The sequence below is a fragment of the Zonotrichia albicollis genome, chromosome 6, assembly GCF_047830755.1.
Source record: "Zonotrichia albicollis isolate bZonAlb1 chromosome 6, bZonAlb1.hap1, whole genome shotgun sequence".
In the NCBI taxonomy this organism is placed as follows: Eukaryota; Metazoa; Chordata; class Aves; order Passeriformes; family Passerellidae; genus Zonotrichia; species Zonotrichia albicollis.
In genome coordinates, this window is record NC_133824.1 from 46,986,425 (window position 1) to 46,997,134 (window position 10,710).

The 10,710-nt window shown below is 57.2% G+C and overlaps 1 protein-coding gene across 3 annotated transcripts; it reads right to left on the minus strand.

The window, feature by feature from the left end:
- Positions 1-94: 94 nt before the first annotated feature.
- Positions 95-10,478, minus strand: FNBP4 (formin binding protein 4). Of its 3 annotated transcripts, none has more exons than XM_074543454.1 (16): positions 10,297-10,478; positions 10,055-10,135; positions 9,082-9,218; positions 8,741-8,942; positions 8,501-8,651; positions 8,304-8,421; positions 7,799-8,137; positions 7,501-7,711; positions 5,480-5,598; positions 3,278-3,382; positions 2,876-3,009; positions 1,738-1,919; positions 1,269-1,582; positions 632-1,162; positions 390-547; positions 95-282 (listed from the first exon to the last, which is right to left on the minus strand). In XM_074543454.1, exons 1-16 carry the CDS (start codon positions 10,418-10,420, stop codon positions 192-194), a joined length of 2,997 nt encoding a protein of 998 aa, XP_074399555.1. In that variant the 5' UTR covers positions 10,421-10,478; the 3' UTR covers positions 95-191. The 3 variants fall into 3 exon arrangements, with proteins under 3 accessions (XP_074399555.1, XP_074399554.1, XP_074399556.1); XM_074543453.1 differs by having other exon boundaries at positions 8,304-8,424; XM_074543455.1 differs by lacking the exons at positions 95-282; positions 390-547; positions 632-1,162; positions 1,269-1,582; positions 1,738-1,919 and having other exon boundaries at positions 2,416-3,009.
- Between the last annotated feature and the right edge of the window lie 232 nt (positions 10,479-10,710).

The following is a 10,710-nucleotide window of genomic DNA, read 5'->3' on the forward strand; positions in this document are numbered from 1 at the left end:
CACCCACCCAACCTGTAACTGTGGATTACAGGAGTCTGTTGTGCTCCCCATCCCCATCTAGCACCTGCCCTTAGCAGAATCAGTGAGATGGCACTTCCCAAACTGCTACAATTTATTGGACAATGGTCAAAGGAACTGTACATCTGTAAAAAAAAAACAAAACAAAAAAACCCCAAGAGGTGGGCACGGCCTCATGTGCTTGAGGCTGTTTTCCTCCGCTTCAGCCGTGACCGCCAGTCCTCTGGCAGTGCCTCGAAGTTGGCATTCCTCTCGGCCATGCCACTGCAGGGATAAAGCAGAATGTCAGCACCCAGCTGGCTCTCTCATGGATCCCCCCACCTTTACAAGGGACCAGGAAATGTCCTGGTGCCAGCCCCCAGGGTCTGTACCTCATCAGCTGCTGCTGCTTCCACTCCTCGATACGCCGCTGGGCTGTGGTCTCCCGGTCCTCCTCACTGGAGCTGGAATTCTCCTCCTCATCCAGCTCCCGCTGGATACTCTGCCACTTCTTCACCAGCAACGGCATCTTCGTCTTGCCCTTCTTGCCCTGTGCCACAAAAATGACAGTGGTGAGTGTGGCTGGAAAGGGAGGAGGGAAGGAACGGTGTCGGTGTGAGACCGTCTGGCCCACCTTGTCCTTGCGCCCTTTCCTCGGCTTCTCCTTCTCCGGAGGCGGCGGCGCCTTGGGGGTGGGCGGTGGGGGCGTCTGTGGGGGCGGCGGGGGCGGAGGCTGCTCAGCTGCAGAGCCCGTGGCTGGCAGCGCTCCCCGTGCTGGCACCGGCTGCGTGCTGCCCGTGGTGGCCGGGCTGACGGGCACGGCGCACTCCGAGTATCCCATCATGGAAGGAGCGGCAGGTCCCGTCACACCCAGGTAGCTGGACTGCAGCCCCAGCGCCGCGGGCTGAGGGCCAGCGGGGCCCGGAGCCATGCGGAGGTTGGGCCGTCCCTGGATCTCACTCTGGAGGCGCTGGCGGGGCCTCAGGGAGGCCAGGGGCACGGCTGATGGCTGGTACTTGCCCGTGGCCATCAGGGGCTGGCTGTAGATGACAGGGCAGCTGCCAATGGTGGCCGTGCGCTGCATCAGCCCCGGGCTCATCTCTGCTGCTTTCCTCTTCTGTGGCTTGGCCGAGAGCAGCGGGGCTGGGCTCGGATCGGCGGTGGTCTGGAAGAGAGTGCTAAGGTGAGTGTTGAGCCAGGAGCACCATTACACACCCGTTTCCCAGAGTCTCACACTCTGGAATCAGTGGAGCCCTGGCTCCAGTGCTCACCTGGCTGCTGCTGGCAGCAGGGCGCACCAGGGGCTTCAGGGGAGCATCCTCCTCTGTTCCTGGGGCAGGTGGCTCCTCACCCCCCTCATCTTCCATCTCCACTTCCTGGATCTCACCATCTTCTCCAGGCGGTGGGGGTGGTGGTGGAGGTGGCGGGGGCGAGTCTGGGGGGGGTGGAGGCGGCGGAGGCATTTCCAAAGGCAAGGGAGGTTGGAGGACTGGGACGGAGGACTGAAGCAGAGTCCAAAATGGAGTGAGCGGCATGAGAGACGTAGCAGGAACTTGGCCTGAGAAGGATTCTTTACAAAGGGAGCCTGAAGAACAGACATTGACACAGGCTTGAATGCATGGCCTAGTCTGTACCACCTGCTCTTGCCCACGGTCCCACTTGGAGGCACCACCACTGTGGACTACCCTGTCCCCCACCCTCTGCTCTGGGGCCAGGACACCCCCTGCCAGCAAGGCGTACCTGCAGGGCGCTCGGCGGGCCCCTCGGCCTGCTCTCCTTTGTCTTTGGGAGGTGGCTTTGGAGGACTGTCGGGTTTCCTGTCGGCGGCACCTCGCTGTCCCTCCTCTTCGTCCTCCCCATCGGGGAACTCCCACTGCGACTCTCCCGAGCGCTCGTTAACATAGAAATAGCGTCTATGCTCCCTAGATCACAAGAAAGAGAAGGAGGCTTCAGCTTCCCTTCTCCGCCCCCGACACTCCAAGGCGGGCCTGCCCACGACAGCAGTGCGCTCTCGCAGGGGAGACCCTCGTGCAGCAGGGCTGCCGCTCTCCCACACACAACAAACAACTTTGAGGACAGAGGCAGGAGAGGCCCGAGCCGACTCGCTCAAAGCTATTTGCTATCGCTGGCTGCGGGAACGTCGCCCTGAGCCCCCCTGCTCCGAGGGAGAGGAGGGCCGGAACGCTGGCAACGTCTCGCTAGCATTGGGACTTTCAGCACGGCCTTGGCTGAAAGTCGCCCTCCGAGAAGAGGCACAGGGGAACAGCCCAATGGAGGGAAGCGGCTGCCCCCCTACCCCATGGTGCGCAGAGTTTTTTTTGATACTCTTGGTGTCAAACACACAGTGAATGCTAGAGAGAGGGAGCGGATCTGGGAGCTGAAAAACAAAAGAGCAAAGATTTCAAACAAAGGAAAATTAATCAAGAAAGCCAAATAGACAAAGAAATGTTTGGGTCTGACCTGCTGGCAGGAGACAGAAATCTTGTTCTTCATTCCGTCGGTGAGTTGAAGTTTGTCCTTTAGAAGAGCTGTTGGTCAGAAGAGTTGATCCAGAGATCCTGCAAAGTTCACAGAGCTCTCGCATGCGCGACCCCCCAGGCCCGCCCTCCACAGCGCTGGACACTCGCGAGAGGCACAACCAGCTCTGTCCGTCAGGAATCGGCTCCGTCGCAAAGCACTGGGCACTCTGTCTGGATCCTCCAGTTTGGCGGCCGGCCCAAACTCTGCGAGTGCCGGACGCTTCTCTGCCTGCCCAGCACTAACAGAAGCCGCTCTCAGTCTGCCAGAGGGACGGCGCCAGCGTCGTCGGGTGGTTGATGGTCACAAATCATGTCTGAGATGTCAGAGATGAAAGGTGAGAAAGGAGGAGAGCGCGTACCTGTCCCAGTGGCAGGACCAGCCTTTAGGGGTGGCGTTTATTTCGTATTGTTTAAGCTGTTCGGCTGCGTCTTGGAGTTTGCGTTTGAGGTAGTTTCCATTGAGAGCACCTTCTCGCCAGTCTGCAATGCGGGTCTAGAGGGCAAGAACCGGGGGAAGCCGGTGAGGTGGGCTGCCAGGGGCCCTGGGGGGGACGGGACTCGAGGATCGGGAGGCTCCCTTCCGGCACGGGACGCGGGGGGCCAGGAGGAGGACACCCCGCCTCCGCGCCAAGCCGCGCTCTCCCCCCGAGGAAGGGAGGGCGCCACGAGGCTCACACAGCACCGGCGCTCGGACGGACGGCGGATTGCATCCGATCCGCTCCGGAACACGAGGCCGGAGCGAGGGGCGAAGGCTCGGTTACCTCTGTCTGCAACAGCAACATGTGGAAGTTGGAGATAGATTGTCTGTTGATGCCCAGGAACTCCAATTTACTAGTCAGAGTATTTGCCAGCTCTCCAATCTGAAACTGCCAGGAAAAAGGGCAGAGTCAAGAGCCGTCCTCTGGGAGCAGCATCGGGCGGCTACGGCCCCGCGGCTCTCGGGAAACACCGCTCGGGACCACCCACAGCCCCTCAGCCTGGAGGGACCGGGACGTGCCACCCTGGCCCTGTGTGTCTGTCACCCCCTCTGTAGTCCTGCTACATCCTGCACCCCAGGGACAGGGCAGCGTGGGTGGCTGGGGGACAGCTCCTCCACGGACTGTGCTTGACTCTGTGCAGAAGGACAGCACAGGCTCCGGTAGCTCTGGTACTTGGGAGTTACAGCAGAACCATCACTACAGCAGATACCTAAGAATGTTTCCCAAATAAATGGGCCAGGATGTCATTCCAGATTCTGCAAATAACTGCTTTCCAGAGAAACTAGCAGGAAAGCACCAGAAAGGGACAACAGCTCTGGATTTACTCCAGAGCAGAGGCAGCAGCTACACCAAAACTCAGGTCAGCTCATGGCAACCACGGCTACTCGACCCCAGCATCCCATGGGAGTGAAACCTCCGATCTGGGGACATGGGGATCCCTGACTCCATCCTCCTGACTGAAGGCACTGCATGGAAGCAGCCACAAGCCAGAAGGGAATCCAGAACAAGAAATGTCTGCAAGTGGCATCACCACTGCTTTAAGGAAGGCTTTAAAAATATCTCTTTTTAACTTCACTCCTCCGAAGAGGCTTTGGAATGTCCACCAAAGCCACCAAGGAAGCATCTGTCTCCAGAGGTGATGGGCCAGACAAGCAAGCCCTAGAGAAGACCAAGGCAGGCATATGAATCCCCATGTTAGTGTGTCTCTGGAGAAGCCAGGGAACATCCCGGAGCAGAGGGTGACTTGGGAGCGGTGGCCCCGGCGCAGCTCCTGTAACCAGAGAGATCCCAACCCGATGAGCAAATGGTACTGGTTACCCAGGGAGCCGGCATTCCTCCAACAGCTCTAAGGGAATCCTGCATGGAAAAGCACCACACAGTCTGTCACAGTGCCCACTGGGACCAGAAGGAGGAGGGGACTGCAGAGGGGACTGCAGAGAGGACCAGCAAGTCCAGCCCTGCTACGTGCTTTTATTTTTATTTAAATAAATAAATTTAAAAATCAGGTCTCAAATGGATGCTGCACTAAGGAACGCTCAGTTTTGGTCTGGGAATGTCACATCTCAAAATCCTTTAAGGAGTTGTTTTATGGGGGAGATACAAGATTTTTCACAAGGACAAAAGGACCTCCTTTTCACACCAGAAAAATTATTTAAGTGGTGGGAAATGAGGACAGGGATAGGCAACTCTCACTGCAGGTTCCACCTGGGCTCCACTATGAGCCGGCGATTCCCCATCTGCCACAGGGAGGTGACAACATTTCCAACGTCACAGAATAACTCCAGAGCCAAATTTTATGCTGCAGGAGCTCTCAGGGTAACAAGTGACATGGGGACTAAAGGACAAACAGGAAAGATCTCCCCTACTGCTCTGTCATACTGCCCTAGAGCCTGGAGCTCTGCTATGGATCAGGGAACTGATCCAGTGCAGCCAAAGGAGCAAACCAAGGCTCAGAGAAGAGCTATCAGCAGGATGCTGCAGAAATCCCCAGGGCTTCCCCAGCTTGCATCTAAGAGTAATGCCGGGCGAAGGGCAGAGCGGTACCGTCAGCCTCAAGAAACGGAGAGATTACGGACGAGGAATCTTCAGCCTGGAAACGGGACGACTGACCGGGCCAGAGACTGGAATATTGTTATTGGTGAAAACAAAGTCAAGATCAAACTGGTTGTCCTCTGCCACAACAAAACCCAGGGCTCAGTCTTTGCCCCCCCACACCCTCCTTTCATCCAAGTTTTTGCTGCTGAATCCTACTGGAGACAGGATATTCTCCCAGCCCTGCAGAGCCCTTCCTTCTCAAGCTGTTCCCACAGGCACACCGGGATCTGAGCTTTAAAAGCTTCAGGTGGGCCAAATCCAGAGCCCAAAGCTCCAGTGTCCCCAGGGAGAAGGTGGCTGGGGGAGCCAGCACATCCCTTGTTCCTGCTGGCAGCTGGAGCACCCATCACATCCCTCATCTCATGGACATGCACCTCTACCTCTCCATACCTTTAGATCCTGCTCCTCCTCTTCCATTTTTGGAGCCCCTTGTGATTTGGCTTTTTCCTGGGGCTCCTCAGATTCTGCCTCTTTGTCTGAGCTCAGATCAGTTGCTTCTGTGCTTGGGGCTGCAGGAGAAAGAAGGACAAGTCAGTCCTTGTCCCATCAGTACCCAGGCAAGTGCCAGCAGCTGGCTGGACACTGTGCCTGGAACCAAAGGCAATGTGGGCAACAGTGGGCAAAGAACTAGGACCCACCAGAGCCAGTGACACCAGCCTGAAATTTAAAAGGATGGATGGTCACTGCTCTGTTTTGGTGTTGGGGATCCTTCCAGAAGGATAACATGGAAAGGGAGCATTGGAGCAGCTATAAAGCAAAGCAACGATGAGGCAAGACCTGGAAAATTGGGCATCAGGGAAGCAGGAAGAGACAAACTCCCAAAATCTGTCAATAACAGGTACTAGGTATTACATAAGTTAATTATGAAAGACTGAAGAGGTCCCCAAAAGATGCCAATACCAGAAGGTTTTGCCTTCAGATTACCAATTCACTGCCAAAGCAATCAAATCCAAAGAAGGAAGTTCGTGACAGCGTCTCACAGACCTCTGGGGAGAAACCCCAATTCCCAGCATGTCCTGGTGCTGGAAGGCAGGACACTTCCCTAAATCACCCTCCGGCAGCAGGGTGCTCAACTTAAACTGGTTATTTTGGAGTGACAGCATGTTGTTCCCTAGGCTAAGCTTCCCAGCTGCTGGGAAGAGCTGGCTTCTGGGTTATTTGCAAAGCCCTCTGGCAAAACCATTCATTTTCCTATGCAAAAATGACATCACTGACTTAATACCAGAGCTATCACCCAGCTCATGCCTCTGCCTGAAGCAGAGGTGCCTCAGGGCCACAAGAACCCTGGGATGGGGCAGGCACCAACTCCCACTCCAGCAGGACACAGCCTGCTGTAGGCACTTTTGTACCAGTTTTTCCTTGAAAAAGCAGCTTCATGAAGCTTTCTGTGCTGCAGGCACACAAATCTTGTGCTGGGAAGGGACTGGCACATCCAGAGAAAAGGAGGCTCAGGGGGACCTTCTTGGTCCCCACAATGCCCAGAGAGAAGGGTGCAGTCAGATTCTGCTCCCAGCAAACAAGAGACAGGACAAGAAGAAACAGCCTTAAGTTGTGCCAAGGGACATTAAAGTAGGATACTGAGGGAAATTTCAGAGTGGAAAGAGCTGTCCAGCCCTTGCACAGGCTGCCCAGGGATGTGGTAGAGTCCCCAACCCTGGAGGGATTAAAAAACCATGCGGATGTGGCACTTGGGAACATAGGTTAGTGGTGGCATTGACAGTGCTGGGGGAACAGCTAGACTCCATGATCTCAGAGAGCATTTCCAACTTGAACGACTCCATGATTCTACAATCTACGAGTCCCAGAGCTGCTGGGCGCAGAGTGGTCCTTAAAATGCTATAGCTGGTACATTTTGGGAAGCACAGCTCTGAGGGATCCAACTGGAACATGAGGGGTAGTTGTGTATGACTGATATATCCACACACACACCCTGAGTTGAACCAGCCCCACAGAAACAGGGGCTGCCTTGCCACACGGGCTGGAGTTACATTCCCTGCACACTGAGTGTGGGGCCCTGGAGTGGCTCCAGGGACACTGCAGCTGTCTGGAATTCAGTACCAGGCAGCTCAAAAACTGAACTTTACAAGTGGAGGGTGACACTACCCAGTGTGCCACAGGCTTGATTTGTGATGTTGGGAGGAACAGGAAGGCAATGGGACTTGAGGCAGCTGTTATCTGTGTCCTGTCTCCCAAGAACCACTGAATACTGAACTCTTCTCCTTATGTGGGTAATTAGGAGAGACTGCGGCAGAGGAGCAGCTTATCCCAGTGAGGCTGGGCTGTGACAGAGCCACCCTCAGCCTGTTCCCACCTGGCACACGTACCTCACGGCCCTTCCTGGCACTGCTCTGCGGGTCTTCAGGGAATGGAGACCCCCTGCTCCTGCCTCCAAAGGAAGCCTTTCCAATTACCTGCCTCTCCTGCGTCTGGGCTCTCCCGGCCCGTTTTGCTGGGGCCTCGGCTGGCGGCCTCGGGGCTGGCGGCTCCCACGAACAGTTTCCATTTGCCCCTCTTGGAGGCCAGCCTGCGGGACACATCCTGCGGGGCCGACTGGCTCCCGTCGGAGAGCGGGCTGGAGCCCGAGACGCTGCCATCCCCCTCCTCCAGGGCACGCAGCTCCGCCTGCCGGGACACGACACCCCGCTGTATTCCCAGCAACACCACAGCTGCCATGTGTGCCCTGTTTCCAGGACAAACATCTCCCATTACCTTTTTCCTCTCCAGCACCATCTCCAGCTCTAGTGTGTCCTGTTCCTCCTCCTCCTCTGCGCTCTCCCCTGACTGCACCACGCTGCACAGATCCTCCTGCCCTGTGTCTTCCAGGGGGTCCCTGCTGGGCTCTGGCTCTTCTGGGACAGCTAGTGCCTTTTCCACTTTTGCCTCCTCTTCCAGAGGTGGCTCAACCTCCTCTTTGCAGATCACTTTCCTCCTCCAGCGCTCCTCTTCCTCCTTCACCACGTCAGGCACGAGTGGGGCCAGGAGGGCCGCAGCCACTCCCTTCCTCTCTTCCTCACTGTTGGAGAGAGCCTGCACTCCTTCATTCACTTCCTGTGGGATGAGCTACACGTGAGCTTTCTGACAGCTGCCTGGGAAAGAGCCCAGGCTGCCAGGCCCCTCCTAGGGCTGTGGATGGAGCAGAGCATCCCAGCTGCTTCCAAGGAAACCCAAGGAGGTGCCTGAAAGCCCCATGGCAGCCAGAACCCACAGGACAGACCTTCTTCACCTCCCGCTTGCTGAGGCTGGTCCCACGGCCAGCGCTGCCTGGGGTCCCCTTCTCCTGAGGGAACGGCTCCGTGGCTGCCATGAAGCTGCCATTGGTGCCTGCCACGGTGCTGCTGAGGAAGACATGAGGGAATGAAGGGCAGGACTGGGACAACATCCACAAGGACACATCTTGGACGCCTTACCCACCTGTGCTGGTAATGCTGCAGGCCCTGGACCTGCGTTGCCAAGTACTGCGGCAGCTCCCAGGTCACCTCGTTGCTCTGGGTGTTCCAATAGTAGTAGCAGCCGGTGTTCTCATCCCACACTTCCTGCCAGTCGCCCATCTCCAGCTCTCCCACTGCCAGGGGACAAGGACAGCCTGTCACTCCCCTCTCCCCAGTGACACCCATCTGTCAGCACCCCTCTGGACAGAGGAAGGGCTCTCACCTCCGGCCAGCGAGCACTGGGTGTCGTACTGCCACTCGGGGGCCGGAGCCGAGCCCGTGCCGTTGGCTGTGCCCGACGAGGGGCCTGAGCCCGACTCCTTGGGCTCCGGGCGGGGAGGCATGGGGGGCAGCACGGAGGAGGAGGAAGAGGAGGCAGCAGTGGGCTCAGCAGGCTGTGCTGGGGCTGTGATGGCATCGATCTCCTGTAAAAACAGCATCCCGCCATGAACTTCAAATCCCAAGCCAGATCAAAGCTCTGACTGATGATGACAATACCTTGGACTATGACACCGCCCTCCCGCCATCCCTCCCTCCCTGTGTCCCCGCTGGAGGGGCACTCACAGCCAGGAAGTTCGCCAGGGTGCTGTCGATGTCGGCAGAGTTGCTGCCGTTGGCATCCGTGGAACGGGCCGGCTTCTCCGGGGTCTCACCCTCCTCATCATCGCTGTCAGCATAGGCACCCAGCAGGCACAAACCTCCTGCAGAAGGGAGAGGGGACACTCAGGGGAACCCTCCTGCTGCCACAGGGCACTGGATCCCACCCTCCACCTCTGCTCCAGGTGCTGCTGTGGGAACAGCCCCTGGACAAGTGCCAGGGACAGCCTGGGGGGAATCAGTACAAGAAGCAATAATAAAATGCATTCAGGAATGAGCAGTCGTCTCTAGGGATATAACAGCATAACTAAAATAACCAACATGGAAACAACTCCAGCCCCAAAGTGAATTATTCAGGAAAGGGTTAACTCCCTTCCATTAAAAATAATAGTTACACATGGTTAATTACCCTGTGTTAAATATACGGGGTTATGGAGAGGAAAACACAGTCCCATAAAAACCCCTAAATTTAGCATAAAACCCACCACACTTAGAACCAGAAAACCCACACTCAGCATCTCTAAAAACTATTTGGAACCTCACAGCCCTGCACTTTTAGGACCAAAACTCCACACATACCACCAAAAAACAACAACAAAAAAAATCACACAAAGGACCCAGCTCCTACATTTAGGACTCCCAAGCCCCCACATCAAGTATCAAAAACGCCTAGACTTAGGACAAAACACCTCTTCTAGGACTAAACTCCCCACATTTTAAACTTTAAATAAATCATGGTTTGAACATAAAAAAATTTTATGTGAGAAGCAACCACCCTCAAAATTAAGACAAAAAGCCCCATTTAAAACCACAACGCCAACATTTTTTTTTAATCAATGTTGTGCATCAGGGGCGGCAAGCACCCCAAAATCCTGAAATTCTCCCCCTGGTTTTTCAGGGGGGATGTAATCCCGCGTCTCATCACACAGCGCTCCCTTACCTGTGGCCTTGACCGCGGCGGGAGCGGGAGGCGGCGGATTCGGCGGGTTGCGGGGCGGCTCCGCCACCGTCTCGGGCTCATCTGCGGGGCAGAAGCGTCAGTCACGGGGGGCTCATGCTGGGGGGGATGGCGGGGTAGGAGCAGATCGGGACCACCCGGTCCCGCCAGGCCGTGCTAGGCCGCACTAGGCCGCACCCCGCCAACAAAGCGCCCCCCGCTTCCCCCCGCCTTCTTCTCCTTACCTGCTTCGGAGCCCGAGTCGCCCCCCTCTCCCGCGGGTCCTGCGGCCTCGTCGCGGCGCGGGGCGGGCGGGGAGAGCTGCAGGATGGGCCGGCGGCCGGGCGCGGCCCGCGCCTTCTTCCCCATGGCGGCGGCTGCGCCTCAGGGCTGGGGCCGCGCGCGCCGCGCGCAGGGGGCGGGATGCTGACGTCACCAAAGAGGGCGGAGCCTGCGCGAGACGCGCGCCCCCTCTGGATGGGGACGAGCCAGGGGTTATGGATCCATCCGGGCCCGCGGCTCCGTCCTGCCCTACAGCAGGGTCCTGGCCCTTGATCCTAGAGCCCCATCCCAGATCCCCGTCCTGCCCCGCCAGGCCTGTGGGCCCACGCTATCCCACAGTTCTTCCTGGGAGCTACAGCCCTTTATTACCCTATACC

Bases quoted from the DNA above. Each gene is read 5' to 3' on its own strand.
- FNBP4 (XM_074543453.1), bottom strand. From the start codon at position 10,420: ATGGGGAAGAAGGCGCGGGCCGCGCCCGGCCGCCGGCCCATCCTGCAG. The intron at 9,219-10,054 runs GTAAGGGAGCGC...TCCCTTCTGCAG, and splicing joins CGCCGCGGTCAAGGCCACAG to GAGGTTTGTGCCTGCTGGGT. The intron at 3,010-3,277 runs GTAACCGAGCCT...CTTGCCCTCTAG, and splicing joins TGTTGCTGTTGCAGACAGAG to ACCCGCATTGCAGACTGGCG.